Source organism: Geotrypetes seraphini, chromosome 10, assembly GCF_902459505.1.
Source record: "Geotrypetes seraphini chromosome 10, aGeoSer1.1, whole genome shotgun sequence".
Classification (NCBI taxonomy): domain Eukaryota; kingdom Metazoa; phylum Chordata; class Amphibia; order Gymnophiona; family Dermophiidae; genus Geotrypetes; species Geotrypetes seraphini.
The window spans coordinates 137943362-137957956 of NC_047093.1; the positions used below are offsets into that span (position 1 = coordinate 137943362).

Consider the following 14595-nt stretch of genomic DNA (forward strand, 5'->3'; position numbering starts at 1 on the left):
TGTTCTCAGGTCCACAAATCCTTTTCACGAATTGATTATATATTTGTTTCTAATAACCTAGCGCAGCGTGTGATAAAAGCAGTTATAGATCCTATTATAATTTCGGATCATGCTGGTGTGTGGATTAATCTTCAAAATTATGATATTGAACATTTAAATTCAATTTGGAGATTTAATAATACTTTTTTAGCGGATTCAAATTTTCTCGAAGAATTTAAATTAAAAATACAAGAATTTTTTCAAATTAATGATTCAGATAATATTAATGCTGAGATTTTATGGGACGCTTTTAAAGCAACAATGAGAGGGAATATTATTTCATATTCAGCATATATTAATAAACAACATAAAAAACAATTTCTTGAATTAGGAAAACAAATTAAATTATTAGAAAATAAATTAATTGAAAAATGGGAAAATAAAACATTACAAGATTTATTAAAATTAAAAGTTAAATATAATGAGATTTCTTCTCAATTTGTGAGAAAAGATTTATTTAATAGACAAGTTCAATTTTACGGAAATTCAAATAAAGCTGGAAAATTATTAGCAAATTTCCTTAAAGCAAAAAAAAGAAAAACCAAGATTATTGCAATTAAAGATATACAAGGTAATACACACACTAACAATAAAGACATTTTAAGACAATTTCTTGATTTTTATAAAGATTTATATTCTTCTGAATCTTATGAAAATAAAGAACAAGATGGACAAAAATTTTTAAATTCATTTATTGGACCAAATGTTCCAGATCATATAAAAAGAAGTTTAGAAGAACCTATATCTTTAAAAGAAATAGAATCAGCATTGAAGTCTCTTAGAGTTGGATCCGCTCCGGGTGGTGATGGTTATACGGTTGAATTTTATAAATCATTTCAAAACATTATTTTACCATATCTATTAAAATTGTATCAATATCAAATGAATAATGGAAATATATCAGGTACTATGGCTGATTCATTAATTATTGTCTTACCAAAACCAAACAAAGATCCTACCTTGGTTTCAAATTACAGGCCTATTTCCTTATTAAATGTAGATGGTAAATTAATTTCTAAAGTACTAGCAATAAGATTGGCAAAAGCTCTTCCTTTCATTATTGATGTACATCAAACAGGATTTATTGCTAAAAGACACTCATCACATAACACCAGATTAGCATTTCACTCTTTAAATTTAGCAAAAAATATGAATGATCCAACTTTTATGCTATCTTTGGATGCAGAAAAAGCATTTGATAGAGTAGAATGGAAATTTATGTATCAATCTCTAGAATGGTTTGGAATAGGACCCGGTTTTATTAAAATGATTCAGACATTGTATAGCTCTCCTGGTGCAAGATTATATATAAATAACAATTTATCAGATAAATTTAATTTGCAAAGGGGAGTTAGACAAGGATGTCCTTTGTCTCCCTTACTTTTTGATATTGTTCTAGAACCCTTGTTAATTGCAATTAATCAAACTAAGGAGATAAAGGGAATCCCATTTTCTTACTGGGAATATAAACTTTCTGCATATGCAGATGATATCTTATTATATTTGAGAGAACCGGGGATTACTATTCCAAATTTACTTAATCTTCTAGAGGAATTTGGAAAATTCTCTGGATATAAAATTAATTGGAGTAAATCAGAAATTCTTCCAATTAATGTTCACTGCACCAAAGGATTATTTGATTCATATTCATTTATTTGGAAAGAGGAAGGATTAAAATATTTAGGAATTATGATCAAAAATACAATTGATGATACAGTCAAAGAAAATGAAAAACTTTTATTGAAAAAAATTACAGAAATGTGTGAACAATGGAATCCTTTACATCTTTCATGGTGGGGAAGAATTCAAACAATTAAAATGATGATATTGCCTGTGGTTTGTTATCAAATGAGTATGATACCAATATTTTTTCAGGGGTCCTTTTATAAAAAATTAAACAATATTATTACAAAATTTGTTTGGTTTGGGAAAAGACCCAGAATTGCTTTAGTATCTTTACAAAGACCAATTATGGAGGGAGGGGTAAATTTTCCAAATTTTTATAGGTACCATCAAGCCTATATTCTAAGACAGGGTATGTATTGGATCCTCCCAGATCTCATGGAGAATGTACCAGATTGGCTATATTTAGAATGGCGGCTCCTGTTCCCATTACATTTAGATCATTTAATTAGTATAACAATGCCTAGAAGATACAAAGAAAACAGAATATTATTAGACACTTGGAAAACATTAAGATATATAAATAACCTATCACCAGATCCAATTTGTAAATCACTAAATCAATCTATTTGGGTAAACTCCAGGATCAAAATTGGCGGATTTAAGATCGTCTGGAAACAATGGATAAGTGCAGGTATACGAACATTAAATGATGTCATTTCAGAAGGTTCACTGCTTAGTTTTTCACAATTGCAAAATAAATTTGGCTTAAATAAATCACAATATTTTAAATGGATGCAATTGAAGCAGGCCATTCAGGTAGGGTTCCCTGAATGGAAAAATCTTAATACTCAATATAGTCTGCAGGTTTTATGTTTCCAGGCGGATTTCTTGGGTCACCAAGCCGCAAAATGGTACAAATTGATATATGGATTTTTAAATAAAAAAAAGAAAACTGGTCTTAGGGATATTTGGAGTATTGAGATTGGACAGACAATTTCTGCGTCTCAATGGCCACGATTTTGGTCCTGGAGATTAAGATCTACAAAGTCAGCATCTATGAGTCAAACATGGATGTTTTTATTACATAGAGTGTTATGGACCCCTACGCGCTTGCAAAAGATAGATAATACTAGATCCAATAGATGCTGGCATTGTAAATTAGAAATAGGGACGTTAGATCATCTAATTTTTTTTTGTCCCTGTGTAAATGCCTTTTGGAATATGATTTGGCCCCAAATTAACAAATTACTAGAAAATCATGTAGGACTCTCATATGACACTGTATTATTTGGAACTGCAATGAGAACTCAGAGTCCGATCTCAGTAAACAATAATAAACTACTATTCTTTAGCACTCTCCAGACCAGTAGAGGTTAACTTTACGAATGGGTATATATCTAATCATGACCAGCAGGTGGAGACTGAAAACAAAACTTTGGGACAGTATATCCTAGCCCCTCCTCTCTATTTCCCTCAGTCTTCTTTCAGTCTCCAGCAGGTGTTGAGTGATCTGTACCCATCTCCCTTGGTAGGGCTGTTGGAATTTGTTTAGGGGGTTTATTGTCCCTGTTTTTAGCCGGACGGAGCTTGGACGGACTCTGTTTGGGGGTTCGTCCGACCTCGGGGGTGTCAAACCCGGCGGGTCACGAGCGGGGTCCCTCCCCCCACTTCCTCCACCTCCCCACATTTTTTTAGAGGAGCCTCAGCAGTAAGCCTTGCCCCCTAAGTCAAGCAAGGCATATTGCTTCGAGAGCCTGTGGAGTCTGTTCTGTAAAAAAAAAAAAAAAAAAAAATCCTGAGGTAGTGCTGGTCTGAAGGGTTGTTTCCCTTTAAGAAAACTGTATTTTACTGTATTTTTTCATGTAACCAGCACTTTTTTATAGCTAGGTCGCGTATGGAGCAATTGTGCCCTTCTCCGGGGGAGTAGGACACAATTTTAGTCCAGCCGCGAGGCACTCGCGGCCGGCCTGAACTCGGCGGTTTGGGTCGGTGAGGTGGTGGAGCTCCGTCGGCAGCGGCTGCAGGCGCCCAGAGCTCCCCGCCGATGGTGCCTCGCGAGTCGGCTTGGAGCAGTGGGGAAGCCCGGTCTTCCACAACCGCCCACGGAGGGATTCCCCGAAGGATTCCCTCTCAGCTGATTTTTTGGCAGCTGATGCCGGCTTGCCTGCTTTAGCGGCTGAGACTATTCAGGTTTCTCAGCCGCTTCAGGCTATGGAGGGAGCTTTTTTGGCGGGAAAAACCGCCATCTTCTCTGTCTGGCCCCTCCATTTTGTCTTCCACCTCAGGTGACCTTCCCCCTGTTTTGACTATGCAGGGGCAAGGTTCTGCTGGGTCCCCTGCTGTGGCAGGGAGTCCCTTGGGACCCTCGGGGGGTTTTTCTCCTGAATTTTTCTTTTCTTTATGCAGAGCCTATTTTCAGGCGGCTGGGGGTCCCGGTTGCGCCCAGGGGGTTTCGGGGGGTGGGTTTTCCTCCGCGCTCCCTGCGGCTTTGCCTCTTTCGTCTGGCGTGACGTCCCCTCCGCCGCCTCCCTTGTCCAAGCGTCCGCGGGTGTCGTGGGACGAGAATTTGTGGTCGGAGGAACGGGTCGGTCTGGAGGAGGACCTGGACCCTTCTGAGGAGTTCCAGGACTCTCTGGAGGGGACGGAAGCTGGCGGCGGGTTGTCGGATTTCCCGTTCTCCAGTGACGAGGCGTCCGTGGTGCGCCTTTTTCAGAAAGATGAGCTGCCTGACCTTATTCAACAGGTTTCTTCGGTTTTGCGTTTTGAGGACGCGCCGCCGGAGACTCCGCGTGTGGGGGACCCCCTGTTACGGGGGATCCGTTCCGTTTCCCGCTCTTTTCCTATGCATCAGGATATTCGGGATATTATTCTGGAGCAGTGGAAAACGCCGGAGACGCCGTTTCGGCTGGCGCGCAGCATGGCTCGCCTGTATCCCATTCCTGAAGGGGATCGGGCTACGTTAGCTTCGCCAGTCGTGGATGCGGTGGTCTCGGCAATTTCCAAGCGGCATACCGTGCCTGTTGAGGGCGGTTCTGCCTTGCGGGACCCTGAGGAGCGCAAATTGGAGAGCATCCTTAAGCAAAATTTTCAGGTCTCTGCCTTTGGGGTCCAGGCGGCTATTTGTGGGGGACTGGTCGCTCGCGCCGTTTTTCGGTGGGCGGAGCGGGTCTTGGATCGAGAGTCTGACGACTGGTCTCTGGTGGATCAGGAGGTTGCGAAGATTGAGATGGCGGCCTCATTCCTCTCATATGCTCTATATGACTTGGTGCGGATATCGGCTAAGTCTATGGCTTTTGGCGTGGCCGCAAGGCGTGTGTTGTGGCTGCGCGCTTGGGCGGCGGATGCTGCGTCCAAAGCTAAGCTTACTAAATTTCCCTTTCGGGGGTCGTTTTTGTTTGGAGAGGACTTGGATAAGTTGATTCAGACTCTGTCGGACTCGAAAGTTCCCCGTCTGCCGGAGGACCGTGCCCGCCCGGCGTCTCGGGGGGGTGCGGCCAGGGGGCGTTTGCGGGATTTTCGCAAGTATCGCCCTGGGCGTGGGGCTGCTTCTTTCCAGTCTCCGGGATTTTCCCGGGGTCGGTTCTTCCAGCGCATGCAGCCCTTTCGGGGGGCCCGTCGGGGGGCAGGGAATCCCTCCGCCGGTTCCCCCGCTTCCCGTCCTGCACAATGACGCCTTGCCGGCGCCCCCTTTGGTTCCGGTGGGGGCTCAGCTGCGCGAATTTTTCCCCAAATGGGCCGAGATCACGTCCGATCGGTGGGTCCTGGAGGTGGTGCGGGACGGTTATGCCCTGGAGTTCGCCCGCTCTCTGCCGGATTTTTTCCTCGCTTCTCCGTGTCAGACTCCGGGGAAGACCCAGGCTTTTCGCCAGACCCTTCAGCGCTTGCTAGATCTCAGGGCAGTTGTTCCGGTGCCCCCTCCGGAGTGGGGCACGGGCAGGTACTCCATTTACTTTGTGGTGCCCAAAAAGGAGGGGACCTTTCGGCCCATCCTCGATTTAAAAGGGGTCAACAGGGCTCTCAAGATTCCCTCTTTCCGTATGGAAACTCTGCGGTCGGTCATTCTGGCGGTTCAGCCGGGGGAGTTTCTCACTTCTCTCGATCTGACGGAGGCCTACTTGCATGTTCCCATTCGGGCCTCTCATCAGCGTTTCCTGCGCTTTGCGATCTTGGGTCGGCACTTTCAGTTCTGTGCGCTTCCCTTTGGGCTGGCCACGGCTCCTCGGACGTTCACCAAGGTGATGGTGGTCGTCGCGGCAGCCTTGCGGTCGGAGGGCATCCTGGTACACCCCTACCTGGACGACTGGTTAATTCGGGCAAAGTCGTTGCAGGAAAGCTCCCGGGTTACTGCTCGGGTGGTGGAGTTTCTCCGGTCGCTGGGCTGGGTGGTCAACCTTTCCAAGAGTCGGTTGGTCCCGGCTCAGCGTCTGGAGTACCTAGGGGTGCTGTTCGACACCTCCTTGGGGAAGGTCTTCCTCCCAGAGGGCCGGGTGAGCAAATTGCAATCTCAGATTCGCCTGCTTTTGGCGTCCCGGTGTCCTCGGGCGCGAGATTTCCTCCAGGTCTTGGGGTCGATGGCGGCGTCCCTGGACGTGGTGAGGTGGGCGCGGGCCCACATGCGTCCTCTCCAGTATGCTCTGCTCCGGAGGTGGTCTCCCCAGAGGCACGGGATGGATGTTCCGGTTCCCCTGCGAGGCTTGGCGCGCTGCAGTCTGCGTTGGTGGCTCCAGACCCCTCACCTTGTTCAGGGGGTGGGTCTGGATCTCCCGCAGTGGACGGTGCTCCTGACGGATGCGAGTCTCTTGGGTTGGGGGGCTCAGTGTTTGGGTCACTCGGCTCAGGGCACCTGGTCCGCGGAGGAGGCCGCCTGGTCGATCAACGTGTTGGAGACCAGAGCGGTCCGTCTGGCGCTGTTGGCTTTCCACTCCCTGTTGATGGGCAAGTCGGTCAGAGTGCTGTCGGACAATGCCACGGCGGTGGCTTATGTCAATCGTCAGGGGGGCACCAAGAGCACTCAGGTGGCGCAGGAGGCGGCTCTGCTCATGGTTTGGGCGGAATCCCATCTGCTGGACCTCTCGGCCTCTCATATAGCCGGAGTAGAAAATGTTCAGGCAGACTTCCTCAGTCGTCACTTCCTAGATCCAGGAGAGTGGTGTCTCGGCGCCGAGGCGTTTCAGTTGATAGTGCAGGCTTGGGGGCAGCCCCTGATGGACCTGATGGCCACGGGTGGCAACGCCAAAGTGCCCCGCTTCTTCAGTCGTCGCAGGGACGGTCTGGCCGAGGGTCTGGATGCTCTGGTCCAGCAGTGGCCAACGGAGGGGCTGTTGTATGTGTTCCCTCCTTGGCCGCTGGTGGGCAGAGTGCTTCTTCGCATTGTTCACCATCCGGGTTTGGTGGTGCTGGTGGCGCCGGATTGGCCTCGCCGTCCGTGGTATGCGGATCTGGTGAGGCACCTGGTAGCGGATCCTCTTCCTCTGCCTCTCTCGGACGACCTTCTGATGCAGGGTCCCATTCCCATGTTCGACCCGTCTCCCTTCTGTCTTACGGCGTGGCTCTTGAAAGGGGTCGCCTTAGCAAGAAGGGATATTCAGACAAGGTGATCTCTACACTGTTGGGGTCCCGGAGGCTTTCTACCTCTCGGGCTTATGTGCGGGTTTGGCGTCTCTTTGAGGAATGGTGTCGGGCGCGGGGAGTGACCTCTTTTCGCGCTTCTCTGCCTAACATTCTAGAGTTCTTGCAGGATGGCCTGGATAGAGGCCTGGCTTGGTCTTCTCTCCGGGTTCATCTTGCGGCCCTGTCGGCTTTTCGAGGGTTGGTGTCAGGTCAGCGTTTATCGGCTCTTCCTGATGTGATTCGGTTTTTGCGGGCGGCCAAGTTGCTTAGGCCTCCCCTACGGCCCTCGGTTCCCTCTTGGGATCTTAATCTGGTTCTCTCTGTTTTGGTGCGTCCGCCTTTCGAGCCCTTGGACGTCTGTTCTTTGAAGGACCTTACTTTGAAGGCGGTCTTTTTGGTGGCCATTACTTCTGCTAGGCGTGTTTCTGAGCTGCAGGGTTTCTCTTGTAGGGCTCCCTTCTTGGAGTTTTCTAGGGAGCGGGTCGTCTTGCGGCCTGTTCCTTCCTTTCTGCCGAAGGTTGTTTCTCCTTTTCATGTCAATCAATCGGTGGTTCTCCCGGTCTTGGGTGGTCGGGAGGGCTCTTCTGAGCAACGGCAGCTGCGCAAGTTGGATGTCGGTCAGGTCCTTCGCTCTTATGTGCAGCGGACCCAGGAATTCCGGAAGTCCGATCATCTCTTTGTCCTCCTGGCGGGTCCTCGTCGGGGAGCTGGCGCTTCTAAGGCTACTATTGCGCGCTGGATCAAGGAGACGATTGCTTCCGCTTATCTTCTGAAACAGCAGCCTGTTCCGGAGTTTCTCAAGGCTCATTCCACTCGGGGTCAGGCGGCTTCTTGGGCTGAGTCGTCGCTCGTGCCTCCAGTGGATATTTGTAAGGCTGCGGTTTGGTCTTCCTTGCATTCCTTTGTTCGTCATTATCGGGTTGATGTGCAGGCGCGTCGGGACGCGGTGTTCGGTGAGCGTGTATTGGTATCGGCCCTTCGGGGGTCCCGCCCGTGAGAGGGACTGCTTTGGTACGTCCCATTCGTAAAGTTAACCTCTACTGGTCTGGAGAGTGCTAAAGAAGGAGAAATTAGGTTCTTACCTGCTAATTTACTTTCTTTTAGCTTCTCCAGACCAGTAGAGGTCCCTACCCTGTCTGTTGTTGTTGTTGTTGGGGCTGTTGCGCGGGCAGTTTTTGGTTTTTGCTGCGGGTTCTAGTATTTTTCTAGGGCCGGGGAGAATTGAAGAACAGCGGCTGTGGCTCGGCTGGCTTAGCTGGCGAGCTGTGGGGACATTCTTCCTTCGGGAATTTCTCCTCTGCATTTTCCAACAGCATTTTGGGTATGTTATTTGTTACTCCTTTCGGAGTATTGTTTTTTCTCTCTGTTGTTTTCCAGTTCTTGGTTCTGCTTGGCTATTCGGCAGACTGAGGGAAATAGAGAGGAGGGGCTAGGATATACTGTCCCAAAGTTTTGTTTTCAGTCTCCACCTGCTGGTCATGATTAGATATATACCCATTCGTAAAGTTAACCTCTACTGGTCTGGAGAAGCTAAAAGAAAGTAAATTAGCAGGTAAGAACCTAATTTCTCCTTAATATTGACAGGAGTCGCCATGCAACAAATAACTCAGAATTGGAAAGACTATACCAAATTAAATTATACGTTCTGGTGGAACTCTGTCTGTCATATATACAAAATGGAAAAAGTAATAGCATTACAACACGGGAACATTCATAATTTCAATAAAATTTGGCAACCATTGACTAATTATTCTAATGATTAGATTTCTTAGCACAATTATAATACTTATATAGAAAAGGGGTGGGATATGTATAATTTTTAGAATCATTATTTGAAAAAAGGGGAGGGATGTATAACTTTTGATTATATATAATATATACTGTTTATAAATTAAGTTGTATTAATGATAGATACAATGATATATAGTAATTAATTATATCACTTGAATTTCAACTATTGTAAAAATTGAAAAATTCAATAAATAAAATTTAAAAAAAAAAAAAAAAAAAAGACCTGAACTGCCCATTAGTTACACGCCTTATAAATTTATTACATTGTCTTTTTGCTTTGATATTTTTGTGTCATAGACGGTAAAATCCACCTGGTATTGTCCTTAGATTCCAACTAATGGAGTTTCCGTCGAAGCTCATTCCAGCCTATCCAACTCTCGTCGTTTGCAGGATACATACCGTAAAGTATGCCAAGCAACGTTCTCATTTTCCAAGTTACTGGAGTTCCCATTGATGTCCTCCCCGGCCCATCCTACACTGAATCGCCATATACGGAACACAGACCTTGCAAGTCTGCCCAGTACCCACCTTAGTTCTTCAGTTTTTTGGACCAAAGCTTTAACACTACAAAGCAGTTGGAGCTGGGATTGCTGCAAAGACGGCATTCACAGTCCCTGGGCAACACCCAGAAGAATGTGATCTACTATTTGAAATCACCAGGGGTAGTCGTTTATTACCTATTAAACCAATTAAGTTAGGCGGTGATGGGACACCTACTGCCACCTATCTTTCAGCATCCCTACAAGAATCAGGGTCATAATCTTGGGTCAGCTACTGCTTTATCTCTAGATATAAGCAAGGAGAAACAAATTAACTCCTCGGGATCCTGCCTGAATACATGTGATCTGATTTGGTCCCTGTCTGAGATGATGCTAGTGATGGTCCTTGGTCTGATCTTTAGTAGGGCACGTCTTATGTTCTTATGTAATACTTTAATTTCTCTCTGGTTATGATGTGATATTGAAGTGATGGGCAGACTCATTAGTGATCTTAGCTGTGGTAATGCTTTGTGTCTGTCTATATTGTCTCTTTCCCTCTTAAGTCTACAGATGTTGAATCTGGTGGTCATGTGTGCTGGTGAGTTCATTGGTGATTTATGACTGTGATCTTGAGAGAAGATGTCATGAGGTGCTAACATTGAGATGCATGGTGACGAACATGCATTTATAAATTCATAATAAACTTACATATAGCAAGGAAGGAACATGACACGCAATTCATGTTTTTATGTTCTTCATTTATTTCCAGCAAGAGCTGTCCAGCTTTCATACAGCTGAAACTATCTCCTGAAGAGGACAAGCTTATTGTTGCTGACATCAACCTCCATCACAACCACAATTGGTGGGGTATGGATATCCCGCTTCAGATTAAGAGATCCAGAGGGAAGCATCCACAGCGCTCCCCAGCAAGCATAGCAAATGACATCTCTTCCAAGTTCCTAGAACCAAGTGACCTAAAAGAGCTCTTAAGTTTACGCTCCGCTGTGTTTGAGGAACGAACTCATGTCCTGAAGGAGCTGGATTCTCTCTTTGTTTCTGACCCAAACACAAAAGTTAAATTAGTGTTCTTTGAGGACAAACTTCTGATCAAGAGCATCTTCCTCATGCTCTCTAATATGCAGGATGTTGCCCTGAAGACTCCCAGGCACCTATTTGTAGACTTCATCTCTTCTTTTGTTCCAGGCTATGATTTCTATACTGTCTTCTGTGAAGAAAAGGGCCTAGCATGGAAGGCATGTGCATGGTGTTTTGCAAGGAAGGGTACAGCTGATAATTTACGGTTCATTATGGTCTCCATTTTTCAGAGTATCCCCACCTTGAAAATTCAGGTCAAACAAATTATGGTTAATCCTGAGATCCGTGATGCCTTAGACCTAGAAGTCTTCATACCTCGTGCCTCAGTGAGGTACTGTATGCCACTGGTTTTAGATATCTTGTGCCAAAAAGTATCTCACCTGGATAGCTCAACAAAGGATCAAGTAAAAAACATTCTGCACATCATGGCCCACACACCATCACTCAAGATTTATAACCGGTATCTAGATGAGCTGAAGACCATTTGTCCTACTGAGATCTTCCAGTACTATCTTGAGACCTGGCATCCATGCAGGAACATGTGGATGAAAAAAGACGACAGGACTCAAGATGCAGAAAGGAGCATAGGAGTCTCTCTGCATACTACTCATCAGACCCTCCTGGACCAGGTGGGCTGTCCACCCTCTTTGCACCATGGCCTTCAAGTGGTCCTTAGCAACAGCAAACCCTTGTTGGCCATCACAGAACCTTCCCAAGAGCTTAGTTCCAAATCTCACATGACTTCATCAGACGTGAAAGAGGTAATACTTTTTTTTATCACCATAAGATTGAACTGAATAAAGTTTTGCCAGATTAGGATATATGAAGCACCAGTGGGAGCAGGTTCACACTTTATAAACTTTTATGGTATCGCTAGTTGAGTGTCCAGTTAGTAGGTGCTAATGCTGGCACTTAATCTGTTCTCCTTTAAGACAACTTAGGATGGATTAGTGCTGCCTGATTCATGATTCAAATCAATTCACTGATTCAGTATGCCTGAATCAATTCGAATTGATTCATTTAAAAAACCCCAACAAAAAACAGATTCACTAATTCAGTCCTGCTCTTGGGCTTTCCCTCTGCTGGAATCCTTCCTTGTGATGTAACTTCCTGTTTCACAAAACAGGAATTAACATCAGAAGGAAGGACTCCAGCAAAGGGAAAGCCCAAAAGCAGGCCTGTGCAAATGGGTGTTGAGGACTGAGAACCTCTGGTACTGTATGTGCTGCTTCTGCCATCAGACCCATGCTGCTTTTGGACCCATGTGGTGGGGAAGAGCACTGCTTCCACTGCCCTTGGACCCATGCTGGAGAGGTGGGGGGTTGTTTGAAGCTGGAGGGAAGGCCTGGAAGGGAGAGAGAATGCTGGACCTGTGGGGTGGGGGGGGGGGTTTGACTGGCTGAGGCTGGAGCTGGTAGGAAGGGAAGAGAGAGAGGGTGCTGGCCACATTGGGTGGAGCAGTGTTGGTGGCTGGAGGGAAGGGAAGAGAGAGAGAGTGCTGGCCACATGTGGTGGGAGGCTGGAGAGAAGGGATATCCACAATGAACATGCATGAGAGAGATTTGCATACCAAGAAGGCAAATCTCTCTCATGCATATTCATTGTGGATATCCTGAAAACCTGGCCTGCCAGTAGATCTTGAGGACTGGAATTCAGCAGGCTTGCTTGGAGGAAAGGCGGGAGAGGGGAGATACCTATGTGATGGAAATGCACATGAGTTGAGTCTCTTCCATTTGAAAGGAAGCTCTGGAATGAGAGGGCATATGATGAAGTTAAGATGTGATAGGCTCCGGAGTAATCTGAGGAAATACTTTTTTACAGAAAAGGTGGTAGAAGCGTGGAACAGTCTCCCTGAAGAGGTGGTGGAAACAGAGACTGTGTCTGAATTAAAGAGGGCCTGAGATAGGCACGTGGGATCTCTCAGAGAGAGAAACAAATAATGGTTACTGCGGATGGGCAGATTGGTTGGGCCATTTGACCTTTATCTGCCATCATGTTTCTATTTGATCTTACAACCTCAGGATGCTGAGCAGCTCTACCACTAAGCCACTTCTCACCTCCAGTTACCTTTATTTATTTTTGTGCTTAGTTACTCAATTTTCTAGCCTGTCCTCCCAAAAGAGCCCACACAATATGAATCAGCAGTAAGGTAATACGCACATATGCTCTTTCACAGATTAAAATTTGTTTCCATAGTTGCAGAAATTGGGAGCCCATTTAAAGTTCGGGATGCACATTTACAGACATTTATGTAAAAAGATAGGTTTTCACAGCTGTGACCCACTGGTTGGGCTGCTGCTTCTGCACCTAGAGGTTGTGAGATCAAATCCTGGTGCTGCTCCTTGTGACACTTAATCCTCCAGTGCCCACCACTTTGAAATGCCAAAGCGACAAAAGGGCAGTATACAAGTCCCCATTCCCTTCCCCCTTTTCTGAAACACAACATCCCTTTCAATGATCTAACAAATGACGGGGTTTGATTCCATCTATAGTTTAGGTATGAAATGAGAATATGTTCGCCGGTGGGCACTAAATTTCGTCCTTAGGGCACATAACGCTGTCTCTCTCCTTGGTCTGGGAATTTAGATTGTTAGTTTCTAGTGTTCTTGCCTTATCTTTAAATTCTGCTATGTTATTTTGTTTCTTTTATAAAGTGTACTAACTTTTGCTTTCTTTTGCTCCAAAGAAGAAATCTGCTTTGGTTAAAAAGAGGACATTATCATCATGGATTTCGGATTGCATAGAGCTTTGTTACCAAAGAGAACAGGACCAGCGAGCAAGAAAATTGACAGCTTATCGTCTAAGAGCTGCAACAGCAACAAAGGTGCAGGGTCAAAGATCACCAGTGTATGAAATTTGCAGAGCAGCTACTTGGAGACAAATGGGGCAAGCTCGAAGCCTCTAGTTCAGTGAATCACAAACTGTGTGCCGCAGCGAGATTCGAAATGTACCGTGAATACGCCGGTGAGGAGGAGTGGCGCCGGAGCCAACTGACTGCATACAGGATGTGCCTCTTATGGAGAGAGGCACATCCTGTAGACAGCCAGCACCTTTGCCTGCACCTCTCCTCCTCCCTGGCACCTCTATTCGTCTCCACGCTTCTCCTGTTGATCTCCCCCTCCCCCGCCAGCTTAAGGCCCCGTCTGCAGGGCCTTCGCCCATGCGCAGACATTTACATGATGACATCACGTGTGTGTGCGATGTCATCGTGTTGACGTCCTCACACTTCTGGGTGCCCTCGAGCCACAGCCACCTGTTTAGTATGCTACGGTTGGAAATAGTTTGCGAGACACTGCTCTAGTTAGTCTGCCTTAGGACTAGGGCACAACAGTAATTACATAGAATGAAAGTAATGATGATTGGTAAGAACAAGTTAAAATACAGCTGACTGTCACTCATCTGAGTATGTGTATTTGGGAAGACTAGCTAGGGTGGAAGGATCATAAGTGACAAAATCTGCTTGGACTCAAATATATTGTCAAAAGAAAATGGTACCAAGCTATATGTTGGGATTTGCCCCTGCGGGGCAAATGTGAACCACCTGAGCCCAACCAAGGTTGTTCATCTAAAGCTATTATGTCACAAAGATAAGTGGAATAGAAAAGCCTAAATTAAATTAAACCATAAGCAGATTTTTGAAGGAAAATGTCCATACGTCTCCTTATCAATAAATGTAATGGAAGAAAGTCTTAGGAAATCTGTGTTAATTTTTTTGCCCTCAGAAAGATGAAGTAACAATTTCTCCTGAGGAAGACGAGAAACCCGAGAGCCCCTTTCAACTATCTGGAGAGTCTAGGCCTTCCGAAAACCAGGTAGTGTAAAGAGAGATCTCTAGGGCAGAATACTTGGATGATCCATGTCCAGAATCCGACTGCCAGGCCTTGAAGGTTTGGTAGTGCTGTCAAAGCAGCCAGATAGTGCTCTTTCAGTAACATCTACAGTAGTTGGCCGAAGA

At 45.8% G+C, this 14595-nt stretch overlaps 1 protein-coding gene across 3 annotated transcripts in view; it reads left to right on the plus strand.

The window, feature by feature from the left end:
- Nucleotides 1-14595, plus strand: part of LOC117367517 — a 95995-nt gene that overhangs the window by 64504 nt on the left and 16896 nt on the right. For 2 of the 3 annotated variants that reach the window (XM_033960115.1, XM_033960113.1), the window contains exons 10-12: nt 10315-11401; nt 13327-13464; nt 14363-14452. In XM_033960115.1, coding sequence (XP_033816006.1) covers nt 10315-11401; nt 13327-13464; nt 14363-14452 — 1315 coding nt within the window. The remainder of the gene's footprint in view (nt 1-10314; nt 11402-13326; nt 13465-14362; nt 14453-14595) is intronic. The other variant, XM_033960114.1, reaches the window with a different exon arrangement.